This window comes from Punctularia strigosozonata (assembly GCF_000264995.1).
Source record: "Punctularia strigosozonata HHB-11173 SS5 unplaced genomic scaffold PUNSTscaffold_8, whole genome shotgun sequence".
Classification (NCBI taxonomy): Eukaryota; Fungi; Basidiomycota; class Agaricomycetes; order Corticiales; family Punctulariaceae; genus Punctularia; species Punctularia strigosozonata.
Genome location: NW_006767440.1, coordinates 1,006,868 through 1,034,359, shown reverse-complemented (window position 1 = coordinate 1,034,359; position 27,492 = coordinate 1,006,868). Strand labels below are relative to the sequence as shown.

Sequence of the window (27,492 nt, the reverse complement as noted above, 5' to 3'; positions counted from 1 at the left end):
AGGGCGACGCTCGGCGCGGGAGCCGGGGCGGGCGGGAGCGCCTGCCCGAAGGGCGGCAGGGCGTCGACGGGCGTCGGGCGCCAGCCGACCTGGTACAGCTCGTCCGTGAGCTGCACGTGCACGAGCGGGCCGGTGCAGTGCCAGATCTTGATGCCGTTGTCGACGCGCAGGCGCGGGGAGAGCGTCGCGGTGAGCAGGAAGCGGCCGTCCGGGGACCACTCGCAGTGCGACGTGTTCGGGGCGTCGATCGTGGTGACCTTCGCGAGCGTGCGCCGGTCGTACACGTTGATCTTCCCCGCCAGGTTGCCGAAGCCGGCGAGCGCGACGAGCCGGCCTTGCGGGTTGAAGGAGATGAAGTTCTGCGGGGCGGCGCCGAAGTCGTGCAGCGTGCGCACGCGCTGGTCGAAAATCATGGCCTTCGCGGGCATGACTACCGAAAGGCCGATGAGATGTTATCGGAGCAATCAGGAGACAAGACGCTCACAGCCGTAGACGACGCCGAACTCCTTCGAGTTTGGACTCCATGCAAAGTCGTGGATGGGACCCTCCTTGTCCAGCGTGACCCTGCAGTCAAAGTTGCCCGCCGCGCTGAGAAGATAGAGGCCCGTTTCGCCGTAATAGCTCTTGTTGGCCGCATCGACATCGGTCTGCGTGAGGATCAAGACCTGCGTGCCGAGCGTGTTCCATTTGATGGTCGCCCGGTCAGCCTTGTAAAAGGTCTTCTGGCCCGTGGGAGCACTGTTGAGGGACAGAAGGCCGAGCACGCGGATGATGGCCGGTGCACCCTGATTGACGAAGTGTCAATGGTTACTATATTGGTTAGTTGAATACAATTATGAACGCGCGCGCACCTTTTTCTCGCCGATGAACACGGCTACGGATGGGTTCAGCCCAGGGCTCAGGGTAATACTCTTGACGCCCTCAACCTTGAGCTTGTCGACGACACCCTTGGACCAGTCCGCCGGGTTGAAAACCTGTATCTCTTGTCCCGCTAACCGGATCGCGTGCGACTCGGAGATGGTGTACTGCACGTCCCAACCCTCCTGCGACTTCTGCGTGAACGACGCGAGCTCCTCGCCGGTGGACACGGAGAAGATGCGCAGGTTCTTGTGCTGAGAGCCATCGTCGAGTTTGACTGTGAAGAGGCGTGATCAGCGAGGTCGTGCGAGGCAGGTGCGACGTACCTGGCCGCTCCCATGTCGAGATATAAGTTCCTCGAGGGGAAAAGTTGATCTCGACCACGCCGGGAATCTGGAGCTGCTGTAGGAGCTGAGCGGATTCGGCTTGATAGATGAACACGCTGCTGACGTGTGAGCGGAGAACTCGGAGATGAGTTTTGGGGGCTCCACGTACCCCTCCGGGAGTGCCAGAGCGAAGAGACGACCATCGGAGCTGTACTGGTACGTCCTCGCCGCAGATTCCGGGGCCTTGAATGCTTCCAAGGGTGCGTAGTCTGGGGTTCCCCCAACGAGTCCAAGGCTCTTCTGGGCGCGGACTGCCGTCAAGTCAACAACAAAGACCGAAAGACCGGCAGGGCAGATGCAACTGACAAGCGTATTGCTGAGATGGTACAGCCATTTCAGCTGAGCGAGAGGATGGACGGCTGGGGAGGACGAGGGTGAAGCAAATGAATGCCTCACAGGAGGTGGACAACGGCTGTCCGAGCGTCGACGTTGGAGAAAAGTTGCGGCAAAGGCGAGGCTATATCTCTCCCCACTATCACGTGACTGAGCACAGCTTTCCGGCCCTTGATCGGAGGTAACACCTCGACCGTCGCCGCGATTAGATCTTCAACACGAACGAAATGTGGTATGTGGTCGACGGCAAATTTACATGCTTATGATCATGACTCAACGTCCAAGGATATTATCACACAATTTTGTCGCGCCGAAACGCATATATATATATATTCGAGTTTTTATCTGATTATCTCATACACTAACTACCTATGTACTTACGTCCTGGTCCGAATCGTGAACCAAACTATGGTAAAGAGACATCGTTCATAAATGCAAGGATACTGCGATGCTGAAGCTGCTCAAGAGCATAACGGGGGCATGGATAGATGGGGGTGAGGCGAAGATATTTCGAAGCGTGCGCAAGGCGGCGTGAATCCGCCACGGCCGCGGTGGTGATGACCATGGTGGTGACGGGCACCAGGACCAGGGCGAGTTGGTCCGCCGTGGGTTGCATCCCCATCGAATCCGCGGAAGAACGGGTGGAAGCGGTGGTGATGCGCGCCGCCCCGGCCGTGCATGCCCCGACCGCGTCCTCGAGTGTCGAAACCTTCACGAGGGCCTGGACCAAAGGGGAATCCGTGCGCATGATGGTGAGGAGGCATATCAGGCAGTACATGACCCGGACCATGGAATTCGTTGAAGGGCGCGTGAGGCGGGAACGGCGCGTGCTGATCCGGACCGAAGGGCGGTCGCCAGAAGGGTGCGGGTCCCCCGTGCGGCATGCCGAATGCTGGCGGCGCCGGGGGTTGTTGGAATGGCTCGTTGGGGCGCATGCGATGGAGGAGGTGCATGGATTGGTGCACGTGGTACCCGCCGCGTCCGCGTCCGCCGCCTCGTCCATGTCCTCCACGTCCTCTGCAGAACATGCCGTGGGCATGGCGGCCGAACATCATCTCGGCCCACAGCGCACGGGGATCATTATCGGTGTCGCGAGTACGGGGAGCGGCGTCGTCCTCGGCCATGCGGCGCGCTCCGTCGGCCATAACCTCATATACGACCGTCGTGACGGCGCTTCCACTGCGAGTGGTGCCCTCCGGCGGGGCATCGCCAGCAGCTGACTCCGACTCGTCATCGCTCGACTCGGACTCGATGTCAAGCTTCTCAATGCCTTCGTCCATCTCCATGAGATCTTCCTCGTTGAATTTCACGCCGTCATCATCAAGCGTCACAGAGCGTGCTCGGCTCTCTGTGCTGGCAGGCTCCTGACCGAGTTCGACGACGTTGAATAGGATGGTTTGACCTTTGGGAAGGGAAGTGAGATAGAAATCGGCGAGCTCTTCCTCAGAGTTGAGAGTGACCTCGTCGCCCTCCGAGTCGCGATACGTGACGCCCACGCTGGACGCGGGGATACTGTACAGATTTGCGAGCTTCTCCGCGAGTACGCTCCAGCGAGGGGGGCTGGAGAAGGTAGCGGTGCGAGTAGGAGAGTGAGTGTTGGTGAACTTGAAGTTGCAAGGCATTGCGAATATCCTGAACTGGATGTTGGAGAGCGGTATCCGAGCCTGCTTTTATAGCGCGAGCTCAGGTAACCTTCGGGCAACTTCATAGAGGGCACGGCGACGCCATAAGGCGGCCGACCGGCGGCCTCGTCTGCCTGCTCCTTCCGTTTGGAGCAGAAGATACCCATCGGCGGCCAGCGCGGGTTTATAGCGCGAGCTCAGGTAACCTTCGGGCAACTTCATAGAGGGCACGGCGACGCCATAAGGCGGCCGTCCGGCGGCCTCGTCTGCCTGCTCCTTCCGTTTGGAGCAGAAGATACCCATCGGCGGCCTGCGCGGGCGCCGTCGGGCGCCATTGGGCCTATGCACGCGGCGCCCTTTCCCCACGGGCGGAGGCCGTAGAGGTGCCATAACTCTCGTGCTGTGTTGGCTCGAGTCAGAAGGACATCCGGATCATGCCGATCTGAGGATTCCGATCAGCTGAAAGTCGCGGTTAGAGTAAGAGCAAGAGCTATCAGAGCGTGAACTTTTGATTCGGACATGAATAGGCGTAACGTCGAGAACGGTCATGTCGTAATGAGGTTTTCTGTAGAGTATTTTGGGTCTCGAAAAGTCCAAGTGGTCCAGTTCCCGAATCCTGGAGCGAACAAAGCGTCGTGGCATTGGCTCGGTCATCAACGGAGCCAGAGACAAACGCCCAAGCACAGCCGCCCCCTGTATGCTACGGGCGTTGATGCCCCGGACCTCGCTTTGATCTCATGCTACATCCATACTGGCGACGATAGCTCCTCTTAACGTCCTAATGCTATCGTCCGGCGTGCTCTATTTACCCTTGAAATACTCAATATGAGTCAGGAGAACGGGCTCTCTCAAGATGGAGTAGTATCTAGTACAGATCCGAGTCCTTGGGTGTACGTGCAATCGGAGACACAGGATACAGTCACCATTGGTGAATCACACCCATTATGGTCATACTCGAACTTCTTCTCATGAGTCATCTCCAGAGTTGAACGATAAGGAACTGGACATCTTGTCCTCGGTGATCATTGGGGATCACTTGCGGCGCGGCGACAGGGCAAATGATGTTTTGATATCTCGAGTAGAAGCGCCGAGGTTGATCGACAGCCTGTATCGTGTGAGATAGCGCGTCCATTCTCATTGCCATAGTATCCGACTCTTGTTTCAGGCCCTTACCAACACGACTATCTGGAACGACGGGACTGAGGTTGGGTTCCGCACTCAACTGAGTAAACTGATTGTGAAACTCGCTCGAACCTTCGATCACCTTCCCTCCTCCTTATTTGTCACGGTTGACTCGGTATCTCCCAACGCCGTCGCATTCGGCGGATTCGCGGACATATACGAAGGTGTCTACCACGGGAGAAGGGTCGCCCTGAAACGTCTACGCGTCTGGGACGGGACCCAGAAAGATGTACTGGTTGAAAAACTTTGCAGAGAGGTCATCAACTGGCACTATCTTCAACATTCCAATGTTCTCCCGTTTTTGGGCCTAGAAGCCAGTGACGTGTCAGTGATTGCACACACGTCTATGGTATCTCCATGGATGGAGAACGGGAATATGCTCAACTTCATCATCAAGGAGGATCTTCGACCGGCTGAGCTCAAGCGTTTGGTACGTTGCACTGAAGTCCGTCATCAATGCCCCGTGGCTGGACTGATAGCACGAACAGCTCTCGGAGACGGCGCAAGGGCTGCATTACCTCCACTCACAATCCATCGTACACGGTGATCTACGATGTGTAAGTCGGTTTGTGGACCAAAAATTGGACGTGTACTTATCGACGATCTTGTCAGAGCAATATTCTCATCGACACCGGGAAGCATGCGCAACTTGCAGATTTTGGACTGTCGCTAATGGCAGAGGGAACGGGCATAACCTCGAACGCCACCAGGACTACTGGATCATGGCGATGGAACGCGCCGGAATTATTCCTTGACGCTGTACGAAACACCCAAACCGATGTTTACGCTTTTGGCTGCCTTTGCTTGGAGGTATGCTGCCATTGTCACACGGCCTAGGCGATTCATCGATGAATCTGTAGGCATTCACACGGCAACACCCTTTCCCCGACATAGCATACGACCATCAAGTCGTTTTTGCGATAAGTAGAGGTCGACGTCTTACCAGGCCATCTCAGCTCGACCTCGGAGCATCTACGATTGATTCTATATGGGACCTTACCGATCAGTGTTGGGACTCGGATGCGGCTAGAAGACCTACCGCTAAGCAGGTATCCGAGGTAATGGTTGACATGCTGAGGCAGAGCCCGCTTGACGAGATCGCAACCGGGACTGCGCTGGTGCACCCTGAGTCCGTCGACTTCGGATGGGGAGCAGACGACATCCTTGAGATCGGTGAGTGATCACATGCTCCATGGTATACACATCTACTCATGATACTTTACTCTCACATGTTCAGCTATGGAATATGATCCAATCTTGTTCTTTACCGAGCTGGATATCCAAGTCAAATATGTCATCGTGGAAGCTCCATTGCGGCTCTGTATCACTCGTAGTGACGCAGGAAAGCTCATCGACTTCGTGTGCGAAGTGTGTTATATCCTATATGCCGTGCAATGGGAGTCTCATCTTGCGGCCCTAGATACTCCTTCACTCATTCCCACCGCCAAATCCAACGCAGAAGAAACACTTCATCGCGGTGCTGACCGAGTTGATACACCACTCTCGCCATTTACCTGCCGCACTTTGCGTCCGCGGAATCCAGCGCACTCCGGAGTACCCGCGTTCCGGAATATGGGCAGATATCCACAAAGGCCTGCTACAGAGTCGCGTGGTGGCACTGAAACGGTACTCGGATTACCACACGACGAAGAAGGTCGCGCCTCCTACAACATTCGCGCGTCTGTATTTCGGCGCTAAATATTTCCACAGCGATTCATCCATGCTATGCTCGTATGGAAAGCCGCCGAACATCCTCACGTTTTGCCTCTCACCGGGCTGGATGTTGGTACGTTCGACCCCGCGGTATGGACAGTAACCGTCACACCTTGGATGAACAATGGCAACTTGGTCGAGTACATCGACAGACAGAGAGTCGGGAATGCGAAGATTCACAGATTGGTGCAGTCATCGTCTTCGTTACCAGGCATCGTCGGCTGAACAATAAACCAGCTCCTGGAGGCGGCCGAAGCACTCCAGTATCTGCATTCAGAATCCATCGTTCATGGAAACCTTCGCGGTGTGCGTTGATGTAGCTTTGACTGATAACGAAACTAAATCACGCCGATACAGTGGTACATATACGTGGATCGCTGGAAGCACGCACGCTTAGCAGGGTTCGATTTTGCCGCTATCGTCGGCGACGGTAGCCCGCAAAGAAGGACCGCACAGCTAGCCTGCGAGTGGACAGCACCGGAAGCATTTCTTCCTGAGTTCAGGCAATATACCATCGCCAGCGACGTTTGGTCATTTGCATGCACATGTCTCGAGGCGAGCATGACCCACAGTTTAATCATTGACTGATCTGACAAGCTTCTTAGGCATTCACGCTATTGGCCCCTTTCCCCAACCTTGACAGCGAGTACGAAGTTATAAGGCATCTGACGCGAGGAGGAAAGCCGGAAAGACCCGCCGCGCCATATGTCCTTCGGCCCCACGCCGAACTCATATCTGATCGACTTTGGCGCTTGCTGGAGCTGTGCTGGGCAACGGAACCGGCGATGCGACCCTCAATGAGCTTTGTTGTCGACGCTCTCGAAGATATAGGCGGAGATTGGATCCGGGTACAGGATGTGGTACCTCGAAGGAGTGCGAGTGTCAGAGGAGGTATTGCCACGCCGACATCATAAGTGAGCTCGCGAACCAGTGACCACCACTGTAACAGTGGTCGTCTACGCCCAGTGTATGTGCCTTTTGCCTGTGCAGTATGTATTTGTGTGCTGTATCTACTACACGGTGTCTATCGCTGTGATAAGAAATGCGCAACTCGCATCGACCAGCCTCCAACGTATATGAGGCCCCGCCAGTCGCCGCGCCTGCAATCCATTCATAACAAGGCGATAGCCATACAGAAAAAAAGAGCTTAGCACTCACCGAGCTACACAAAGGTCGAGTCGAAGATACTCCAAGACAAACTCAGGCTTGCAGATCGATATGTAATGGCTTGTTCTTGACAGGAGATGGTTCGCCATAAGCCAGGGATTGGCATGGGTTGGCGATGTTTACTCTTCTGTCCACGGCGGCTCGGGTGTCTACCCCGGCAGGCTTTTCCCTGGATGAATCCGGATATGATCCGTATCCATCCGCCGAAACATTCACGGGTCAATATCTGCGCGGATTCAATCCGTGCGGATACCGCGGATTGTGACATCCATACGGATACTAGGTATGTACGCTAGATTACATCGAATCTGAGGGTCTATGTATGGAGTGTAGAGTAGATGCGACATGTAAGGTCTATAGTATAGTGAATCTAAGGGGAGTTCACGGAGATTGAGTGATAAGTCACCCTCTCAGTGGTTGTGACGTGTCGTCTACGAGTCGTGTAGTCTCTTCGAGATCAAACCAAGGAGCCTCTACCCAGGAACCTACGGCAACTCTAGCACGCAGGCTCTGCAACTGGATTGCGTACCAATGATTTCCGAGTCAGGTTTGCCCCAAACCTGTTCAGTACTCTCGCTGTATAGGCCAGATTTTGTCCGCTTTCTCCTCTTATGTGACGGCTCGACAGTTGCCTGTTTGTCATTCTCGTCAGTCTGGGAGTGTTGCCGTGATAATGCGTCGGAAGCTCGTTTGGATGAGAATTGCGAAGAAGAGCTTGGTGATGGCGAAAGTGCATGGGATAATGATACAGGCGATTCAGGAGGTGAATTCCTTGACATAGACAGGTCCAGGGTGGACCAATGACTGTCGTTCACAATGCTTTCGTAGGTACAAGTGAACAGTCAGAGAGTGCACGGGACACCAGAAACCCGAGTTGAACACGGATGGTACGATATCAGCGCGACACCGTAATCCGTGAGAACTAATCCGATCCGAATTGTATCCGTGCGAAACGGTTCGTATCCGCGGTTATCCACGGATCAGGCTCCTAATACCATCCGCTCGTACCGTGTCTCGCTCCTCAATCCTATTTGCGTGGGCAAGGCTGAATCCGAGAGGGATGGGAGTTAGTATCCATATTAAGACATGTATTATGTCAGATCCAAATTGGGATTAGGGACCTTCCTTTTATATCGGCGTAAGTGAGGAGCGGACACGGTAGAGCGGCTGGCCAAACTCGACATTTCAAATTACGGCACAACTCGGCACACCTCAGTTTCTCAGCAACACTCAACCTAGGGCTTGGATTATTCTGCACAGCGAAATAGACCCACTGCACTTTGCCGCCACCACGCTGCCACCACCACCACCACCACCACCACTAACAACAACAACACCCTTCAGTCCGCCTGCCTCTAATCGTTGTCGTATCCGATCTTCCTCGCCGCCTCCGGGTCATCCATGTTCTCCAGTGCGGCCGCAGCCCTCCGCGCGTGGTCGTCCATATCCAAGAATCCAAGAATCGCTTGCTCTGGCCCGCTTTCTTATCGCGCTCTCGTCCCCGCTCGCGATCGGGATCGACGTACAGGTACTGTTCCCGTCGGCGATCCATGAGAACAGAGGGACATGGTTGAATACAACGCTTGTCAGACGATGCTCCGCGGGCTCTACGAGCTCGGCATCCCTGGCAAAGTGGAGGAGTTCACCGCGTACCGGATTTTAATGCTGCTCCACGGTCAAAACCGCAGCGGTGTGTTGTACTTGTTCATGATATGACCTCCACTGACTCGAGCAAATGTCCAGAATTAACATTGTACGTAGGTCAATTGTTCGCAGTGAACTCGCTGCACATGGCCTGGCAGCGGCTCTCGGACTTATCGGCATCATCGGCATCGTCGTCCACATCCTGCACCGACGCGCTAGGATGGGCTTGCACCTAACTGCCCCGCCAGGGTCGATCGTGGCAATCATCTCGCTCACCTCGCGCTCCGGCTTCGGTGATCTTCTCCTGCCCTACGACGACGTCGACACCATCCGGCACAAGCTTGACGGGCTCCGGTTCAGGCTCGACAAGCGGACGGGCGCAATCGTGGTCGACGGCGCGGAGAGCGACGAGGCCGAGTCGGGCGAGAGGTACCGGTAGTGCAGCTGCAGCGAGTTGGTGGAGCCGAGCGAGGAGGACGAGACGCCGCTGCCGTGGCGGAGGTGGGCGACCGCGGGCGGAACGGCGGCAGCCGTAGCCGCCGCGCCGGGGAAGGCGGTCTGCACCCAGTCGGACGCCATCCCCTGACCTTGGACCTGCGCCTGACTCGGTACGCCGAAGGACGTCGCGTACTGTTGCTGTTGCTGTTGTTGCTGCTGTTGCTGCGCATAAATCTCATCCTCCGAATCGACGTCGGCCTCGTCCGCACGCGGGTCCTCCGGCTCGTGCGCATACACCCCGTTGTCGACGTGCGCGACGCCCTCCGCATCCGCACGCGCGTGCGTCCTCGCGTGCTGCGCCAGGTTATCCGCGCGCGCGAGCCGGCGGTCCTGTCTCCGCTGTCCTCACTCCAGACAGGACAGATCAACAGCTATATCATATGTCAATACACTTGGCAGTCAAATCCCGGGGAGCACTTTTGACCCTGGAGCGTGGATGTATCATGCATTTGACGGTATATTCATCGCGAAACTAAAACTACGAAAAGAGCAAGAAGATTAATGTTAGCCGAGACCCTATGTTGGGTGGTAGCGAGGTGTGCCGAGCTCCTGCCGTAATTTGAAATGTCGAGTTTGGCCAGCCGCTCTACCGTGTCCGCTCCTCACTTACGCCGATATAAAAGGAAACTCGCTTAAGGGCTCTGACATAATCCAGTGCTGCACATGATCATCACTTCCCTTCTCCCTTTCGGAATCAGCCTCGCCCGCGCAAGTAGGATTGAGGAGCGAGACACGGTACGAGCGGATGGTATTAGGAGCCTGTCCACGGATTAGTCTATCCAAGGACAACCCTGTACCCCGGAGATGCCCACCTCACAGCCGTGCTGTGGAACATAAGTTTAAATTTCCGACCGTGGGACGCCGTTTGCATTCGCGTCTCGCATTCCAACCTCAGTCACCGCGACCAGGACCTGCGCAGGATCTGGCCCTATCAGCGATGGTGAAGTCAAGACCATGCACGATTGTCATCAAGCTGGGTACGAACACACTCTCAGCGATCTGGACAACCTAGACCAACGTCGATGTCTAAGGGTCGTCCTCTATCGTCCATGAGAAGACTCATCAGCCTCTTCTGTCGACCTTGTCGGCTCTCGTGGAAACCGTAGTGCACCTTCGTGCTGCTGGGCATAAGGTGGTGCTGGTCAGCTCGGGTGCCATCGCTGTTGGACTCAAGAGGATGGACATGCCGAGCAGACCGAAGAGCCTAGCAGGGAAGCAGGTGAGTTATATCGTCCCTGACATTAGTGCGATACTGTATTTATTCTCATGCTAGCTTGCAGGCTCTCGCTGCGGTTGGTCAAGGACGCCTCATTGCGCTTTGGGACAACCTATTTGGCCAATTTGAACAGCCCATAGCGCAAGTCTTGTTGACGAGAGGCGATATCGCTGATGTACGTACTGGATATTGGCTCAAGCTATACCGACCTAACTTCCGCTCTAGCGAACTCGATATCTAAACGCAGCCAACACCTTCACAGAACTTCTGTCCATGGGTGTCGTCCCGATAGTCAACGAGAACGACACGGTTTCTGTCAGCGTACGTTTCACTTCCAATCAGTACCGCTCTCGTTAAATCAATCGCATATTGCATAGGAAATCAAATTTGGCGACAATGACACTCTGTCGGCCATAACATCCGCAATGATCCATGCCGATTACCTCTTCCTCCTCACCGACGTCGACGGATTATACACCTCCAATCCGCGAAGGGACCCAAACGCGCGCCAGATAGAGGTCGTGGAGTCCATCAGCGCGATCCGCAAACAAGGTCAGTTACCATATCCTCCATATACCTACCAGACATCCATCGTGTTATAGTGAGCACATCGACGCTTGGATCGAGCCTTGGCACAGGCGGCATGGAGACCAAAATCATCGCAGCTGAAATCGCGACGGCAGCAGGCGTCGCAACAGTCATCACCTCCTCAAAACGCCCCCACGCGATCTTCGACATCATCGAATACAACCACTCGCTAGCCCCTTTCTCCCCGACTGCCCCGTTTCCATCTACCCCGTCTTCGCTCAGCGCTGGCTCTGGTTCAGAAGCGAGTGAGCTTCCAACCCCAACTCCAAAAACCGTTAACCTGCCGCATCCCGACTCTGCGCCGGCATCCGGCACTGTCACCCCTGCCCGCCCCCCTCACACGCTATTCACGCCTTCTCCTGCCCCACTCCGGGACCTCAAATCGTGGACGTCGCACACGCTCTACCCGTCGGGCAGCGTCATCATCGACGCCGGCGCACACGCCGTGCTGTCGCGAAGAGAATCCGGCGGGCGCTTGCTGCCCGTAGGCGTCGTAGGCGTCGAGGGGGCTTTTGCGGCTGGACAGGCGGTGAGGATCGTAGTAAGGAGACAGGAAGGAGAACACGAGGGAGCCAACCTCACGGTTTCGTCGACAACAAGAAGGTCGACGGTGGACAGCGTCAGTGAGCCCCCGACGCCCGTCATCCAAGCGGCGGCATCTATGAGCTCTTCGATCGTTTCCTTGGAGCCTTTGTCGTCATCTCTAGAGTCGCTTGCCAACATACCGTCTTCCAACACCCTCAAGACGGTGGTCGAGAGCACCACCACCACATTCACGCAGGGAGAAGGAAGCGTAGTAACCGAAGAACCTGATGAGCAAGACTGGCAATATCTCGAAGTCGGTCGAGGCCTCGCCAATTACAACTCGGAGCAGATATCGAGAGTCAAGGGTCTCAAGAGGTCGGTCCAGCCTGCTTCCTTCCATTGTGACTCAGCCTTACGATCTCCTGTTGCTTGACAGCTCCTACATCCCGCAACTTCTAGGGTATGCAGATTCAGAGTACGTCGTCGAAAACATAACCATTCGTGTTCCGCCCTAGAGAGGTCTAGGGGCGAATCTTGGTTGCGTCAGAGTACTTGCCTGTTTTCCTCGCTTTCGTGCAATATATCAGAAGGATCGACTGTGCGATTAACTGCGAGGCAGGAAGACAGGGATATAAGTTATGCAAGGTATTAAAAGAGGTAGTGAAGATAATTCAGTGTCTACGATCGAGGCTCCATCCCCGTATATATCACCCTCCTTGTGGAGCTCGCACGTCGGCCCCCAATTTCGACACGATCTCGAAACACACGACGAGCAGAAGCTGTCCTACAAGATCGACGAGCGCCGAGTGTATCGGCATCGCGTACATGTCCGGGTCAAGATTCTTCGACCACAGAAAATTCGTGAGCACCTGTGCGAGAAGCAAAGATACCGAAACCTGCATGTCCAGTTTCAGGAGTTGAAGGGTCCGCGGAAGCGAGACAGCAGGACTACTCACGGCGATGCAGAAGAAAAGCACCGAGAAAGCCACGAACAGGACGGGCGGTCGCAGCCAGCCAAGGGCGCGGAGCGTCCCGAGGAACACAAGCTCGACCGGGAACGTTACCAGGAGCAGCGTGAGCATCACCAGCCGCGGGCTAGGCTGCCGAGTGCCCAGTTTCGACGACGTGGGAAGCGCACCTGCCGACGCGGCGGCAGCGTGCAATGCAGTCGATAGCCGCGAGACGAACACGGAGCCCGTGCTACCGGGAAGGCCTGCGCCAACCAGAATAAGCATCGGGAAGGGAGCTGCCGCCGGCACAGTAGCAACTCACCGCTGATCACCACCGCCAACAGCGCGAAACCTTCATATCTGCTGACGAAGAGGTCGAGCACTATACCGGACCCGCTGCTAATCACCATCGCCCCGAATAAGGGCGACCAACCCTGTCCGAGAAGGTGCTTGACAGAGTCGTTCCGGCGCGTGAATCCGACGCACGCGCTTGCGGAGAGCATGAGTAATATGGTGACCACGAATGGGAAAGGCGTGTTGATGACGAAGATGAAGATCGATGAGACCAGACCGAGGAGACAGAGCGTGACAAGATCTCCAAGACATGCTGCTATTGGTGGTGCAATGTTGTCTGCGAAGAGGTGTAAGCCGCTGATCCGGTGATCTCTTCTGCGGAACCTACCTGGATCCCGGCCGAATCGCCTACAGAGCACCACGAGGCCGCACATGAAGGAGCCCAGGATGAGACTTGACAGGCACGCAGCCGACATAGAAGTGGAGGTCACCATCACGTATCTGGGCCACGGTTGAGTACGCGCGTCGAAGCAGAGTGATTGACTCCGGACCTACTCCGCCAGGCCGGACCTCGGGTGGCCGTCGTTGATCGGCCTTTGGCCAGGTCGCGGGACTCGTGCAAACAGAGGCATGAACAAGGTCGCGTTGGTGGACACATCCGGGTCAGGGATGGCCAGCGTATCATTTGAGGTGCCGGGAAGCGTGACGGGAGGATCAACCGCGGGCATGACGAAGCTGAGAAGGAACGCTACGTTTGCCGCCACAAATGATACCACAGTCGCTTGCACCTGGAGTAGGGTGAGGTTTCCCAGTATGAGCGACCTTCGAGCGGCGGGAGAATCTAGCTCGCCCATGTTGGCCGCGGTTCCTAAACGCGCAGACAGGTTCATCTCGAGGTTACCCTTGAGGTTCAGGATCACGGGAATGATCATAAGCAGTTCGTTCACGCGTTTCATGGCCCGCCAATGCTATTCGTCCAGTAAGTCAGCTATACCCCACCGCGTGTGAAGGACCGGATGGAACGTACTGCAACATGGTCCAGCAGCTCGCCGGTAAACAGCAGGCCCAGGGTAGTAAGCAGGAGGGTAGGGGCTGTCTATCGATTGCCTGAGTCGTGCATCTAGTGGGCGAACTGTACGAGGTAGACGGCTTACCTCGATCACGATCCCTTTCACTTGCAGCCATTTGCCCGTGTCATCCTCGTCCAACCGTTCCCGCCCGCGGGGTCGATCATGAGACGCACGAGAGCCCAGCAAGGCACGGGCACCTTCGTCTTCGTCTTCGTCGTCTTCGTCGTTCTCTTCATGTTCGTACTTCACGTGGTGGCTATGGCCGTTCTGCTCAGGTCGCGGTGTGACAGCAACCTCCTCCATGTGGATCATCTCGATGTCATGTTCCGAAGATGCGCGAGTCGAAGGAGGCGAAGGAAATTCAAGCGAAGACATCAATCCAGACAGCGCCGGCCAGCTCGACGTGTTGGTCCAAAGGAAAGGTGCAGTGGCACAGGATTAACGGTCAATTCAAATCAGAGTGATGGCTGTGCCAGCGTTAGTCGCGATTAGGCGCTGGGTGCGGCAAGCGGCAAACGGCGATTGCGGGAGCTCGGGAGAAAGAACTCGGCACCGGGTCGGCAGGTTCATCGTTTCACGACATGACCCCGACTTTCAAGTACCAGCACGAGGACGGCGTTCTCCCCCACTCACACAGTCTCCGATACGACCTCTCATGTCCCAGCGACGAACCGATGGCGCGGTCAGTGGAGAGAAGGATGGCTCCATGACTCCTAGACATTCAGCGGATGCGGCAGACGAGGCTCCAACCCGTTCATGCAGTCCTCCGGCGAAAGCAGACGAGGCGCCCTATAGCATCTTCACCACGAGGGAGAAGTGGACAATAGTCGCACTGACATCCTACGCCGCCCTCTTCAGGCACGTTCCTTATCTTCGACTCGTGGGGTTATGTTCATAACAATGTTCTGATTTAGTCCGCTGACGGCCAATATATACTTCCCTGCTATACCAACGCTTGCGAAGGCATTCCATACGAGCACGGAGAATATCAACGTGACAGTCACTGTGTACATGGTTATGCAAGGAGTGGGTGAGTATCGTTCTGGCATCTTCAGCTTCCCGAGCTAATGCTCGCTTCCCGCAGCCCCAATGATATGGTGCGGCCATCCCTGTTATTCCCGTGATTCATCTTCTGACGTTCTCGCGCAGGGGCACACTTGCCGATCGATGGGGCAGAAGACCTATGTTTCTGGGCTGCATGCTCTTGTTGTGCCTGTCATGTGTTGGGCTCGCATTAGTCCCCACCAACGCGTATTGGCTTCTCGTGGTGCTCAGATTGGTTCAGGCGGGAGGTTCAGCAAGCACCGTTGCCCTAGGTATGTCATTGGCGCGTCTACACTGAATCGACCATTACTGAGTTTCTTCCCCAGCCGCGGGAGTGGTCAGCGACATCGCTACGGCAGCGGAGAGGGGCGGCTTCTTTGGGATTTCTGGGTTGGGATCGCTGGTGGGCAAGTTACTGTGCTGAGTCTGTGAGGCGCTGAAATATTGCTTCCCGAACAGCTTGGTCCGTGTATTGGACCCGTTATCGGAGGCGCACTCACACAGCACTTCGGATGGAGGTTAGTGAATACATGCCGGTTGAAGGGACATGGCAGCTAAAAACTCCTCACAGAGCGATATTCTGGTTTCTTTGTATAGCATCTGGCGTCTCGCTCATCTTTTTCGCTGCGTGCGCATGTTCATATCTGCTTCGTATGTTTGCTTCAACTGACCTTACGGCTGTCAGTGTTCTGCCTGAGACCCTTCGGTCGATAGTTGGAAACGGCAGTATACCCCCTCCTCGCATCTATAAGACGCCTGTGACCCTGATTGGCGGACGGTACGCGCCAGACGCCGTCAAGCTCCCTCCCGGAAAGCGCTTCGTCAACCCCTTCCGACTATTCCTCTATCCCGACCTGGACGTACTCCTCGTGTTCTTCGGCCTGATCTACGCCGTTTTCTATGGTGTCACCGCGACCCTGTCGTCGCTCTTTGCGGACGCGTACCCCTTCCTCGACGAGACCGACCTCGGCCTGCTATTCCTTGCAATCGGCGGCGGGATGATCGTGGGCACGGGTACTATGGGAAAGATACTCGATTGGGAGTATCGACGTATCCGCGACGGGCTCGTTCGCAAGTACGTGGCAGACGGCGGAGAGAAGGTGGACGTTGCCGAGGCTGAAGCGGAAGTGACGAAGGAGGAGAACTTCCCGATCGAGAAAGCTCGCTTGCGGCTGATACCTATCCTGCTCACCATATACGTCGCCTGCCTTCTTGGTTACGGGTGGTGCCTGCAAGAGCAGGTGTCCATCGCCGTTCCTTTGATTCTCCAATTTATCAGTGAGTCTCGCTTTCGACGCGCGCGGCACCGAGAGCTTATACACTTTCAGTCGGTTACGTGTGTACCGCGATTATGAACGACATATCAACGCTTATGCTAGATCTGACTCCCGGGCGAGGGTCCTCTGTTACCGCTTGCGTACGTGTATCCACCCTCAATCATACCTCCTATCACTAACGTTCTCGACAGAACAACCTCGTGCGGTGCTCACTCGGCGCCATCGCTGTCTCCATTATGGACCCGATATTGAAGGCGCTTCGTCCGGGTTGGACGTATGTCTTGCTGGCGGGGATATGCGTCGTGGCATCTCCAGCTCTGTGGGTTGTGCTGCGGTGGGGGCCAATGTGGCGAGCGAAGCGCAGGGCCCAGCTGCAGAGTAACTCCCAGACGCAATGAACGCTGAACACAGCTTGACTTAGACTATCGCACGTGTATCTGTATGTTTTCTCGCAATTCCCCCGGTTTCATGCTCGTTAAAAATGATCGTCCCCTTGAACGTGATAGCTTCGGAACCAAGCGGTGCAAATTCGTCGCAGCTCATTGGCTGGGATTCGACGCCCCAACGTGATCAGCTACTGAAACAGCACATGACTCGTGCACGCCCGACATGAACGCGCGAAGCAAATCCTTCAATCCTTGGTTCAGACCATCTGTGGGAACAAAATCGGCAACGATGCGCTTCTTCGCCTGCCTTCGCTCCCGGTGTTCCCGCATCGCCTGTTATTGACCTTATAAGCCAAAATGTGGTCCTCGCTGTTGGACATATTTCCAGAAAGCCTCTCATGTCTGACAAGCAGGGCAGGATAGACGACGCGAGCGATGGAAACGCTGAGCCGGCGAACATGTCTGAAAAATCAGATCGGGAGCACTCGTCGGACGACGCCCGGACTCACGCCGCTAGTCCTCCGGCCAAAGTGGAAAATGCGCCATATAGCGTATTCACGACCGTGGAAAAATAGGCGATAGTCGCACTCACTTCCTATGCCGCGCTTTTCAGGTGGGTTGACATCCTACGCTTGAAACCCGTCTCCTTCTGACTGTATATGAGCATATAGTCCGCTCACCGCCAACATATACCTTCCTGCGATACCCACGCTCGTGAAAGCCTTTCACACAAGTACAGAGAATATCAACCTGACGGTCACGGTATACATGGTCATGCAAGGAATATGTGAGTAATTGTTGCGCCTTTCCAGTCCATGCGCTCACGTGCTTTGCTCTAGCACCCATGATATGGTATGGTCAATCCTCAGCAAGCGGAGGGATCTGCTAGCTCACATGTCACTTTATTTGAGGGGAACTTCCGCAGACAGAGTGGGCAGGAGGCCTATGTTCTTGGGCTGCATGCTACTGCTATGTGTATCGTGTGTCGGACTAGCTCTGGTTCCCACGAACGCATACTGGCTCCTCATCTTGCTCAGGCTTTTCCAAGCCGGTGGGTCAGCGAGTACTGTCGCACTAGGTATGATTGTAACTCGATCAGTTTACCATGATGACTCACACGGAGATTTTACAGCCGCTGGGGTGGTAAGCGATGTCGCCACACCCGCGGAGAGAGGTACATTTTTCGGTGTATCTGGCATGGGATCTTTGGTGAGTGTCTGTTTCGAGGCACCCTACCGACTCTGATATTTACCCCTCGATAGCTTGGACCGTGTATAGGGCCCGTGATCGGAGGTGCGCTCACCCAGCACTTCGGATGGAGGTGAAAAACTTGCATCGAATCAAGCAATGTGAATCTTAGGCGCTACAGGGCCATATTTTGGTTTCTCTGCATAGGATCTGGTGTATCACTTATATTGTTCATTCTGTGCGTATATTCGACTTGTGTGGAGCCTTGGCTGATGTTGAATGATGACAGCATCCTCCCGGAGACGCTCAGGTCGATGGTCGGCAACGGCAGTATACCTCCCCCTCGCATCTACAGGACGCCTATCAATCTGATAGGCGGCCGCTATGCCCCAGATGCCGTTGAACGTGCTCCGACCAAACGCTTCGCCAACCCCTTCGAATTATTCCTCTATCCTGATCTCGACTTCTTGCTCATTTTCTTCGCCCTCATCTATGCCGTGCTCTACGGAGTCGTCGCGTCCATGTCGTCGCTTTTCGCGGTGGCCTATCCATTTCTGGATGAGACAGACCTCGGTCTTCTCTTCCTCGCCATCGGTGGCGGCATGATCGTCGGGACGGCGACGATGGGCAAGGTTCTCGATTGGGAGTATCGTCGTATACGGGATGGCCTGGTTTGCAAATATCTGGCGGAGAAAGAGAACGGGGACGTCGCCCACATCAGGAAAAATCGGACTATCGAAAGAGTCGCTTATTGGGTACCGAAACCCTCTAAAGCTACTAAATGAGCACGTTTTAGTACGTTTTAGGAGGTTTTTAGCAAAGCCGGTTTTTCCTGATGCAAGCGCAGGCCGAAGTTACCAAGGAGGAGAACATCCCAATCGAGAAAGCGCGTCTTCGGCTAATCATATATGCTGGTTGCGTTCTTGGATACGGTTGGTGTCTGCAGGAAAGGGTGCACATATCCGTGCCTTTGATTTTGCTTTTCATCAGCGAGTCAATCGCGTGTATGATCTCTGCAAGAAGCTCATAGCACATAGTCGGCGCTGTGAATGTTGGGATCATGAACGATATCGGACTTCTCATGATCGATCTCGTGCCCGGAAGAGGATCCTCAGTGACAGCCTGCGTGCGTACTCCGATATCTATGTTTGAATATCGCAACTCATCACCACCTCCTTTCATTTTTATCAGAACAATCTCGTCCGATGTGCTCTTGGTGCTGCCCTTCGCCCGGGCTGGACATACGTACTTCTTGCAGGGATATGTGTCATCGCGTCTCCGCCGCTATGGGTGGGGTCCGGTGTGGCGAGCGAGGCGCAGGGCCCAGCGGCGAGGAAACTGACAATGAACTTGATACCGTCCTGGAGAGAATGCGGAGTACGCACCGTGACGGGTGACAATTACTTATTGCAAACGCTGAGATTAATCGGATTAATACCTCTTTGGCCAGCCGATGCCGCTACATGTACATTCAGTCGCTCATGGCTCGGAGTGCGACGGGCTTGCGCGACACCAGTCGAGTAGTATCGTCGCGACTTCGGTACTTCATGATACAAGTACACCGCTTTCTCCGGCTCTATTTTGGAAGATGAATAACACCCTTAGCAATGCCTTAGCACGTAGGTGCGAAAGTAACATTCAGGGGTAAGGGGCCACGACTCCCAGGCGCTTGATTAGGCGCCAAACCTCTTCGAGTCTTATCTCGGCCACGCGGCCCGGCGGCGAGCACCAGCCTCAACGTCGACCATGGTGCTGCGGTCGTTGGACGTATCGCTCGTATCTTGACCGCGTTCGCGATCATGTCTGCGATTCCCCTGCTGTCTCTGAGCACATCGTCTCCAGCACAATTCCTGGAAGTGTTGAGCTCGACGGGATTTCTGCATCTTTCCCTTGCGGACACTCCGGTCAAGCCTTCGGACGTCGCAGGCGCTTTCGCCATATCATCGTATCTGTACGATGCTCTTCCTCTGTCCGAGCGCCTTAAGTACCCCCGCGACAAAGATCCGGACTTCAACGGCTTAGCCCCCTTGGGCACGACGGCGCTCAACGCTGAAGGTGGCCAGAAGCGGGCAGACTGGAAGGAGGTGTTCGGATACGGTCGCTACTCCCCTCCCAAGACGCGCTCTGATCAAGAGCTGCCCGAGGGCGTGGACAGGGAGGCACTGGAGGGATTCCACGCCAAGTGCTACGAGCTCATGCTGATGCTGCTCGACAAGCTCTCCCTTGCATTCGACCTTCCTCCCGGCTTCTTCCGCGAACGCCATGCGCAGCGGGGACAGAGCGGGCTTACGCTGCTCAACTACCCCATCCCGCCATCTGACGCCGGCTTGGAGGACGACGATATACGGGCCGGGGCGCACAAGGACTGGGGATCGGTCACGCTGCTCTTCCAGGAGCCCGATGGCCAGCCGGGGCTCGAGATATTCCTCCCGGAGTCGCGCCCGAACTCGAACTCGGTCGAAGAGGGGAAGGTGAAGCTCATGTCGGAGGTCGACCTGGACGCGGGGACGTGGCACGCGGCTCCTATCGTTCCAGACACGGTCCTCGTCAATCTCGGGCTCATGATGGAAGCGTGGACGGGCGGGACATGCGTCGCGACGCTCCACCGCGTCGTGTTCCCGCCTGCCCCTACGCAAAAGAAACCGCGCCGGTCGATTGCGTACTTCGGAACCCCTGATCCTGAGGTGTCCCTGACTCCCGTCCAGCGCCGATCGGCGGAGGGAGAGGCCGCCGCCACCGCCCCTACGGTGAAGCAGTTTTTCGAGGAACGATTGAAGTTGGCGACGACCAGATCGCAGTATTGAGATTTCGATGGCGCTGGAGGTGAGATTCAATGTCGTTCGCGTGACACATCGGGCGTCTGATGATAGTAATCAGGCGTTGTCGGAAGGTTTTGTGGGCTGTATTCGTTCCGGCTTCTGACATCACGATCAAATACGTCGCCGTGTGATGAGTACGAACAAACTATCAAGATCTTTCGCCGATTTTGTCGAATTGCATGAAGGATGCCGGTTTTTCTTCGATGCTACTCACGGATCCGGACGATCCACTGGGGCATGTGCTATATGTCGAGGAAACGCTGAGATACACTACGTGTCACGTTCCATGCAGTACCATGTTGCTATGATCGGTACTTGCTCGGTATGTTTCAAATCAGATAATGCGTTGCGAACCATGTGGGCCGAATCTCATCTTGGCCAAAGCGAGCTTCAGTCGGGAAGAGGAGTGAGGTCATCGATCCCAGTCGTTTTGGCGTGATTCATGCCCAAAAGTGGATTTTTCACCGGACGCGCCTCGCGCGCGACCAAGATCGGGTTTTTTTTTTGTGCTTCGTTCATTGTTCGTCCAGGTCGGCCACGACCCGCCTCCTCGTACCTTCTTGTAGTTCAGCAGTCCAGACTCTGCATTCCGATGCGCGGCACCAGATGGTGTACCCCGCATGGTACTGCTTGATGCATCCGCGATAGGTCCACCCATGTCCACCCTTTCTCCACTCCTTCGAATTCCTACTTTTGTTGTGTATACTACGCCCGCGGCCAGTCAACTTCTCCGGCCTGCGTGCAAATTGTTGCGACATCCACCCACAAGAGGAATCCGTCAAGGTTATCGTGGGCGGTCCGGACACATCCATGTGCATTGCGCTCTTCCGACCGTGTGCTCTGTACACGCTTCCTGACAGTGGTACCTTCGGAGAGCCCGGTCTTCCTCGGGACCGGTGTATTACTCCAAATGCACAGGTTGGACGTCCGGCACATATGGTTTTCTTTCTCGGACGTTCTCGTCGACTCGATTGGTCCCGTGACGAGAAGGCAACGGTGCAGGCAAGGTGCGCGCAGTCTTGGGCCCAGGGCTCCGTCCGAGCTCAGTTGCTGTGGCTACACCACCGAGACCATAGAGGCATCCAAAACCGGGCATGTCTCATCGTACTTACGCCTCACCGCTCGATGGGGCTCAACCCCTGTTTCCCCGGAGTAACGTGCTATTCTTAGCTTTCGCTCCCTAACGATCACTTCCGTCGAAGGCGCATGATACGCCGTTATCCGAAGTGGTGCTCATCCAGGTTTCATCCTTGCTCATGGAGAGCCAGATCTAACTTAACTGAATGCTTGGCCCCGAGCAGCATCAAGACTCGAAGGACGTGCTGCTCGCGCGCACGCGGAGACACAACAAAAGTCGTTGCAATGACCTCAGCGCCCGATCTTCTTTGACACCCTGCGCATGAATATGTCTTATCAGAAGTGGTCTGCACTTCGGGATTCTGCAGCACCGCATGGCTAACTATGCGGCCTCCGGTGGAAGGCCCATGGATATCCCGGGACGGGAGGAGCATGTGGCGGCGCCTGCCCACGACGGTGCACTCGATGCGGACTGCCTCGATGCGTTCTTCTCGCTGACGACTTTGAGAACCCATCGCTGAGGCAGCGAGACATATAAATGGAGCGCGACAACCGACCCCTGTTCCTCAGGTTGAAGTCCACCTCCGGTTTCGACAGCCCCCTCGCACCGACTGTACTTGTCCTCTCTCGTACACCTCAACGTCGACATGCTTGCCACCGCTCTCCTCAGCTTCGCGCTCCTCGCAACCTCCGCGTTCGGTATCCCGACCGCCGCCGAGCGCAAGACTGCCCGCCTTGAGCGCCGCCGCCTCGGTGTGCACCAGTCGCGCCCCAAGGTGTCGTCCGAGAACCTCATCACCAACACCTCCCACGTCGAGTACTCCTCGAACTGGGCCGGTGCCGTCTTGAGCTCGTCTTCCGTACGTCGATTCGCACCTCGTCCTGCACGTCGGCGCGCTCAAACGTTATATCTCTTTGCAGGGCACGTACAAGTCGGTGACTGGCACCTTCGTCGTCCCCACCCCGTCCAAGCCCTCGGGCTCTCGCTCTGGCACTTACTCTGCTTCTGCCTGGGTCGGCATCGACGGTGACACCTGCGACACTGCCATCCTTCAGACCGGTCTCGACTTCACCATCTCCGGCAGCAGCGTATCCTACGATGGTAAGCACGCGCTTTCTCATTCCATTCACACTCCACGCTGATCTCGTGTTGAATAGCCTGGTACGAGTGGTACCCTGACTACGCCTACGACTTCTCCGGCATCAGCTTCAAGGCCGGCGACTCCGTCACCGTCACCGTCACCGCCTCCTCGACCAAGTCCGGCACGGCCGTGATCAAGAACAACACCACCGGCAAGTCCGTCTCGAAGACGATCTCCTCCTCCTCGGCGCTCTGCGAGCAGGACGCGGAGTGGATCGTCGAGGACTTCGAGTCGGGCGGCTCGCTCGTGCCCTTCGCCAACTTCGGCACCGTCACCTTCACCGGCGCGTCTGCGGGCCTGTCCTCCGGCACGACCACCCCGTCTGGCGCCACCCTCATCGACATCGAGCAGAGCAGCTCCGTCCTCACCTCCGTCTCCGTCTCCGGCTCCTCCGTCACCGTCAAGTACGTCTAAATGCCTCAATACCTCCTGGTGAAAAGAACGCGCGGGGGGGTCTAGTCACGAGCGAAAGAGAATCACGAGTTGTTTATTGGCATTGTATTTTGGAACCCGGACACGCAATGGAAACGATATGTTGTACAAATGACGCTTGGAGCCTCCCGAGATGCGCTTACCGCCGACATCACTCTGAGACATGCTATACGATCGCGGCTCCGCGGCTCCACCTTTCGACGAGGAGCGATGCGCGACGCAACGTCATCGAGTGCAGACAAGCTTAAGCTTACAGGTGCCTTGTTTCGGAAGGATCTTCCCTTGAGAGATGCGGGCGGGCGCGAGTTCGCGATGGAGTTTGGCGGCCGCACCTAAACCTGTCTGGGATCTTAGGTTTTGGCCTGAGGCTTCTTACACTCCCGCTCATGCCGCGGGCAGTCGCCAAGCCACCACTTTTCGCAGAGTTCACCCGCTGGCATCTCCCGAACATCGTTCCGGAAGTCGATGGAGCGGAGAGAGTGTGTAGCTCCATCCCAAGACGTGGCCCTATCTCGCGACCGGTGACAGGATTTGGGGCTATGTCGCAAGACCCGCTTTAATGCGGCATCGGTCAACTCGGTCGCACTTCTGTATTGGCCCAGGCTATTGAACCCGCTTGCGACCAACGTCTCATCAGACGTTCGATGAAGCTGCGTCGAGCGCATGTTCACAGCTTTGAAGCTGTCGCACACACGCACTGAGGAGGCGTGTATAGCTCGAAACATACATCTGGCACAGGTTGCTTGTTCCTCTCGCGTCCAGCAGGGTCCAATGCATTCGGGATGTTTGTTGTTGTACAGATTCGTGATATGATTGATACCTTGTATCCTCTAGTGCGGCTCCAATCAATAGACGGCCGTGCCGCTCTCGACCTCTACCCAATCCCCGAAGAGCAACGAGATGCTCTCGCCATTATGCGTGCGACGGATGCTCTCGGCGATGGTCGGGCTGATGTCCAGCGTGACGAGTTTCTTAATCGTCGAAGCGTGCTCCTTCTGCGGCACGGAGTTGGTGACCTGCCAAGCCCCATGTTTCAGCGCGGACGCGAACAAGTGGAGAGTGAGGAGAGAGCCACGCACTAGGAGATGATCGATAGGGAGCTCCTCTATAAGCTTCAGATTCACCTCGCTCAGAAGTCCTGGGGAGGGAGAAGGTGAGTCAGGTGAGTCAGAGTGTCCGACGAAGATACGAGAAAGCGGCGGGATTACCGTGCGAAATGAGGGCGTAGACCTGCTTGGCGCCTTTTTTGCGAAGCGAGTACGCGGCGAGGGTCAGGGTCGAGCCCGTGTCGACCATATCGTCTACCAGGATCGCGACCTTGCCTTGCACGTTCCCGACGAGCAGTTCCATCGTCTCCTCGGCGCCTTGCGCGCGAGCTTTGCGTTCGCGGTGGATGAGCGCGAACTCGACGCCTAGCTTGTCCGCGATGGCTGTCACCCTGCGTGGTTTTTTCCGAGTGTCACGTCAACGATCCAACGACGCATCTTAAAACCAGAATTACGCACCGTTTTGCACCACCGGCGTCCGGGCTGACGACCACGGCTTCCTGCCAGTCAGGGATGTTCAGGCGGATCCAGGCGAGCATGCTCGGCTCCGAGTAGAGGTTGTCGACGGGGATGTCGAAGAAGCCTTGGATCTGGCTCGCGTGGAGGTCCATGGTGATGACGTGGTCGCATCCGGCGACGACGAGCATGTTCGCGACGAGCTTGGCGGTGATCGGTGCGCGCGAGCGGTCCTTCTTGTCCATGCGCGCGTAGGGGAAGCAGGGGATGACGGCCGTGATGCGCCGGGCAGAGGCGCCCTTGCAGGCGGAGATGAGGATGAGGAGCTCCATCAGGTGGTCGTTCACGTCCGCGCAGCCGGACTGGATGATGAACACGTCCGAGTCCCGGACGGACTCGGTGATCTTCGCGTTCGTCTCGCCGTTGGAGAACTTTTTGACGATGCAGGGCGTGAGCGGGATGTTCAGCCTGCGGCGGTGCGATCAGGTCGGTGCGACATGCGAGCAGCAGAGATTGGGGTTGGTATGTGGGTCTTTCGCTTGAGGTGCAAGGGGTAGAGCGCGCTCACCGCTCGGCGACTGCCTTAGCGAGCTCGGGGTGACTGTTCCCTGTGGTCGCAGATCAGCACGAGAATTGTGGATACGGCATTGAGCAGGTGACGGACCGGTAAGGAGTCGGATGGAATTGCTGGCCATCTCTAGTGGTAGTCAAAGGTATGTGACGGCGGATATTAATGTTATGTCTGTGGCATGAAGCAGGCAATACCGTTCCGAGGAGGAGATCAGAGTATGAAAATGGTCTGCGATGCGGTGCAATGAAATCATCTACGTTACGTCATCGTGGGAATCTCACGGTTGACTCTCATAAGTATTGGCAAAGCGTGGCACGTTCATCTGCTCGTCTTTCTTCCCTTCTTGCGTGGTATCGCGTGAAGCACTCGGTCGCAACTGTGTTCCTGTAAGTGGACTTAGTATGATAAGTTATTCGTCTCGATCGCTAAGGATCCTCTGCTAGGGGATGTCGCGCCACTGTATATCATGTCGATGCTATCATGTCGATGCGCAATCTTGGGCGGGCTGCGGTCCTGCAGTCGGGTGCGGTAAACACCCGGGTGAGCCACCGTGAGGGGTGGGGGAAGCCTTTCGGCTTGGGCATAGGCCGGGGGCGAGTGCTACGGCTCGCCCCGCTCGACCTACTGGGCGGGCTCACACCGGATATAAACCGATTCCGACTCAGGTCGCGTCGTAAGATGCGCCGTTACCTAGTGAATCGCCTACCTCGAGAGGTCCTCCTGATCATCTTCCTTTACTGCCGCGATGGCTACTTCCATCCGGACTGGATCAGGGTTACCCACGTCTGCTCCCTTTGGTATACCACGGCATTGTCGAGCGCATTGTTATGGATTACGTTGGAACTAGGTTATCCCAAGTTGAACACGGAAATTCTGAAACGTTCACGTGGCGTCGAGCTTCATGTCAAATACACAAAATGGACAAACTTCCTTCCCGATATTCCGTCCCTGGAGATTTCCTCCCCTATCGCTTCGATTGAAGTGCGTATTCACCGGTCCGTTGTCGAAGCTGCACTTCGAGCTCGCCCCGGTCAACTTTCTCGGATAAGAAAGATCCGGGTTAAGTTTGAGCAAATCCCTCTCGCGGCAGGACCCCACCTCCACAATGCCCTGGTGGATCGCTACCCCTACCTTCAAGTCATCCGTCTGGATACATGTTATCTCGATTGGTCCTCCCCGCTCGTGAACACCCCTATGCACTTGCGAGTGCTTGAATGTCGACGACATCCTCAAGCCCTTGACTATGATTTATCCGAAGTATTATTTCGTCACGTCTTGACGGCGCTACAGCGGCATCAAGACTTGGTCCGTCTCCATCTTGAACGAACCCTGCCTCTCCTGGATAGTGCATTCCACACCAATATATCTTCGCAAGTGGTCTCCCTGCCCAACTTGAAATACCTATGCATTGAGGACTGGTCTCCTGAGCTGCAGTTCCTCTTTACCCGGCTTCGTATTCCTGCCTCTTGCCAACTGATCATCGTCCTCAAGAACAGGATACGCCACTTCGGCGAAAAGCCAGCGCGTATCGCTAGTTTGCTCTCTTTCACAAGCTCGTTCTCGCTCAAGCATGCAGCTATCGGCAATGCTCACTCGAGGTATATTGGGGTATGAGTCTGCAGCTTGTCTGCGTGGACCTCGATGGAAACCACTTTTCCCATGATCAGATGCGCCCTAGCATCGATTGCACGCTAGAGTTATTTGGTTCTCGACGATATAGCGAAAACTGCGATCCCCATCCATTCACGTTAGCGCTCGAGCCCGCCATCTCTTCCCTCTCTGTCTCTCAACTTCTCATTCTCGTTGATCATGATCAGTGGTATCCGGCCCTTATGCCCGAGCACTGCCGGCAGGTGTTCGGCGACCTCAACGACGTATGCACCTTACACGTGAACATGGATTTCCAAGGCCTCATTCACGTCTTGCGGGCCCTTGCGAACTTCGATGTGGACACGCCCCGCTTATTTCCCCGCCTGCACACCCTCGAGATCGTCTGCTTCAGCACAAT

General features: G+C 55.9%; 12 protein-coding genes across 12 annotated transcripts in view; 6 read left to right on the top strand and 6 right to left on the bottom strand.

Moving 5' to 3' along the window:
* The window catches only part of PUNSTDRAFT_121077 (translation initiation factor eIF-2A), a 5,127-nt gene extending 3,460 nt beyond the window's left edge, over positions 1-1,667 (bottom strand). The window contains exons 1-6 of the mRNA XM_007384925.1: positions 1,551-1,667; positions 1,354-1,495; positions 1,185-1,300; positions 852-1,135; positions 485-785; positions 9-430 (exon numbers count right to left, since the gene is read on the bottom strand). Of these exons, the coding sequence (XP_007384987.1) occupies positions 9-430; positions 485-785; positions 852-1,135; positions 1,185-1,300; positions 1,354-1,495; positions 1,551-1,578 (1,293 nt within the window). The 5' untranslated portion in view covers positions 1,579-1,667. The remainder of the gene's footprint in view (positions 1-8; positions 431-484; positions 786-851; positions 1,136-1,184; positions 1,301-1,353; positions 1,496-1,550) is intronic.
* A 316-nt stretch (positions 1,668-1,983) lies between these two features.
* PUNSTDRAFT_135403 (uncharacterized protein) lies at positions 1,984-3,199 on the bottom strand (the record flags this gene model as incomplete). Its single annotated transcript, XM_007384924.1, has 2 exons — positions 1,984-2,594; positions 2,650-3,199. 2 exons carry the CDS (start codon positions 3,197-3,199, stop codon positions 1,984-1,986), a joined length of 1,161 nt encoding a protein of 386 aa, XP_007384986.1.
* A 48-nt stretch (positions 3,200-3,247) lies between these two features.
* On the bottom strand, positions 3,248-3,589 carry PUNSTDRAFT_135402 (uncharacterized protein; the record flags this gene model as incomplete). The annotated part of the gene is made up of 1 exon (XM_007384923.1): positions 3,248-3,589. One exon carries the CDS (start codon positions 3,587-3,589, stop codon positions 3,248-3,250), a length of 342 nt encoding a protein of 113 aa, XP_007384985.1.
* An 843-nt stretch (positions 3,590-4,432) lies between these two features.
* PUNSTDRAFT_104001 (kinase-like protein) lies at positions 4,433-7,121 on the top strand. Its single transcript, XM_007384922.1, has 10 exons — positions 4,433-4,811; positions 4,870-4,938; positions 4,994-5,191; positions 5,242-5,554; positions 5,619-5,749; positions 5,802-6,035; positions 6,092-6,280; positions 6,332-6,400; positions 6,452-6,649; positions 6,700-7,121. Exons 1-10 carry the CDS (start codon positions 4,728-4,730, stop codon positions 7,006-7,008), a joined length of 1,794 nt encoding a protein of 597 aa, XP_007384984.1. The 5' UTR covers positions 4,433-4,727; the 3' UTR covers positions 7,009-7,121.
* A 2,093-nt stretch (positions 7,122-9,214) lies between these two features.
* PUNSTDRAFT_45344 (uncharacterized protein) lies at positions 9,215-9,852 on the bottom strand (the record flags this gene model as incomplete). The annotated part of the gene is made up of 2 exons (XM_007384921.1): positions 9,215-9,742; positions 9,796-9,852. The coding sequence occupies 2 exons, from the start codon at positions 9,850-9,852 to the stop codon at positions 9,215-9,217; spliced, it is 585 nt and encodes a 194-aa protein (XP_007384983.1).
* Positions 9,853-10,229: 377 nt separating this feature from the next.
* Positions 10,230-12,328, top strand: PUNSTDRAFT_103999 (glutamate 5-kinase). Its single transcript, XM_007384920.1, has 7 exons — positions 10,230-10,380; positions 10,435-10,622; positions 10,684-10,794; positions 10,845-10,940; positions 10,997-11,171; positions 11,222-12,107; positions 12,169-12,328. Exons 1-7 carry the CDS (start codon positions 10,341-10,343, stop codon positions 12,245-12,247), a joined length of 1,575 nt encoding a protein of 524 aa, XP_007384982.1. The 5' UTR covers positions 10,230-10,340; the 3' UTR covers positions 12,248-12,328.
* A 111-nt stretch (positions 12,329-12,439) lies between these two features.
* Positions 12,440-14,421, bottom strand: PUNSTDRAFT_69459 (Mg transporter; the record flags this gene model as incomplete). Its single annotated transcript, XM_007384919.1, has 7 exons — positions 12,440-12,628; positions 12,689-12,945; positions 13,005-13,313; positions 13,365-13,477; positions 13,532-13,944; positions 14,004-14,072; positions 14,131-14,421. The coding sequence occupies 7 exons, from the start codon at positions 14,419-14,421 to the stop codon at positions 12,440-12,442; spliced, it is 1,641 nt and encodes a 546-aa protein (XP_007384981.1).
* A 271-nt stretch (positions 14,422-14,692) lies between these two features.
* PUNSTDRAFT_121074 (MFS general substrate transporter) lies at positions 14,693-16,765 on the top strand (the record flags this gene model as incomplete). Its single annotated transcript, XM_007384918.1, has 10 exons — positions 14,693-14,904; positions 14,961-15,076; positions 15,131-15,143; positions 15,196-15,362; positions 15,417-15,493; positions 15,550-15,608; positions 15,662-15,718; positions 15,776-16,368; positions 16,419-16,507; positions 16,559-16,765. Exons 1-10 carry the CDS (start codon positions 14,702-14,704, stop codon positions 16,763-16,765), a joined length of 1,581 nt encoding a protein of 526 aa, XP_007384980.1. The 5' UTR covers positions 14,693-14,701.
* Positions 16,766-17,151: 386 nt separating this feature from the next.
* PUNSTDRAFT_135396 (uncharacterized protein) lies at positions 17,152-18,726 on the top strand (the record flags this gene model as incomplete). The annotated part of the gene is made up of 5 exons (XM_007384917.1): positions 17,152-17,283; positions 17,329-17,366; positions 17,425-17,540; positions 17,593-17,605; positions 18,231-18,726. The coding sequence occupies 5 exons, from the start codon at positions 17,152-17,154 to the stop codon at positions 18,724-18,726; spliced, it is 795 nt and encodes a 264-aa protein (XP_007384979.1).
* Positions 18,727-19,680: 954 nt separating this feature from the next.
* PUNSTDRAFT_53219 (Clavaminate synthase-like protein) lies at positions 19,681-21,113 on the top strand. Its single transcript, XM_007384916.1, has 2 exons — positions 19,681-20,764; positions 20,819-21,113. Exon 1 carries the CDS (start codon positions 19,741-19,743, stop codon positions 20,743-20,745), a length of 1,005 nt encoding a protein of 334 aa, XP_007384978.1. The 5' UTR covers positions 19,681-19,740; the 3' UTR covers positions 20,746-20,764; positions 20,819-21,113.
* A 1,371-nt stretch (positions 21,114-22,484) lies between these two features.
* Positions 22,485-23,393, top strand: PUNSTDRAFT_114298 (uncharacterized protein; the record flags this gene model as incomplete). Its single annotated transcript, XM_007384915.1, has 3 exons — positions 22,485-22,697; positions 22,759-22,939; positions 22,996-23,393. The coding sequence occupies 3 exons, from the start codon at positions 22,485-22,487 to the stop codon at positions 23,391-23,393; spliced, it is 792 nt and encodes a 263-aa protein (XP_007384977.1).
* Positions 23,394-24,169: 776 nt separating this feature from the next.
* Positions 24,170-25,608, bottom strand: PUNSTDRAFT_144370 (phosphoribosyl pyrophosphokinase; the record flags this gene model as incomplete). Its single annotated transcript, XM_007384914.1, has 6 exons — positions 24,170-24,427; positions 24,491-24,549; positions 24,620-24,849; positions 24,917-25,381; positions 25,482-25,521; positions 25,578-25,608. 6 exons carry the CDS (start codon positions 25,606-25,608, stop codon positions 24,257-24,259), a joined length of 996 nt encoding a protein of 331 aa, XP_007384976.1. The 3' UTR covers positions 24,170-24,256.
* Positions 25,609-27,492: the final 1,884 nt, after the last annotated feature.

Coding starts and splice junctions, on each gene's coding strand:
- PUNSTDRAFT_104001 (XM_007384922.1), top strand. CDS start 4,728: ATGGTATCTCCATGGATGGAGAACGGGAATATGCTCAACTTCATCATC. Junction 4,939..4,993: donor TACACGGTGATCTACGATGT/GTAAGTCGGTTT, acceptor CGATCTTGTCAG/AGCAATATTCTCATCGACAC. Junction 6,401..6,451: donor TTCATGGAAACCTTCGCGGT/GTGCGTTGATGT, acceptor ACGCCGATACAG/TGGTACATATACGTGGATCG.
- PUNSTDRAFT_103999 (XM_007384920.1), top strand. CDS start 10,341: ATGGTGAAGTCAAGACCATGCACGATTGTCATCAAGCTGG. Junction 10,941..10,996: donor ACGACACGGTTTCTGTCAGC/GTACGTTTCACT, acceptor CATATTGCATAG/GAAATCAAATTTGGCGACAA. Junction 11,172..11,221: donor CAGCGCGATCCGCAAACAAG/GTCAGTTACCAT, acceptor ATCGTGTTATAG/TGAGCACATCGACGCTTGGA.
- PUNSTDRAFT_53219 (XM_007384916.1), top strand. CDS start 19,741: ATGTCTGCGATTCCCCTGCTGTCTCTGAGCACATCGTCTCCAGCACAA.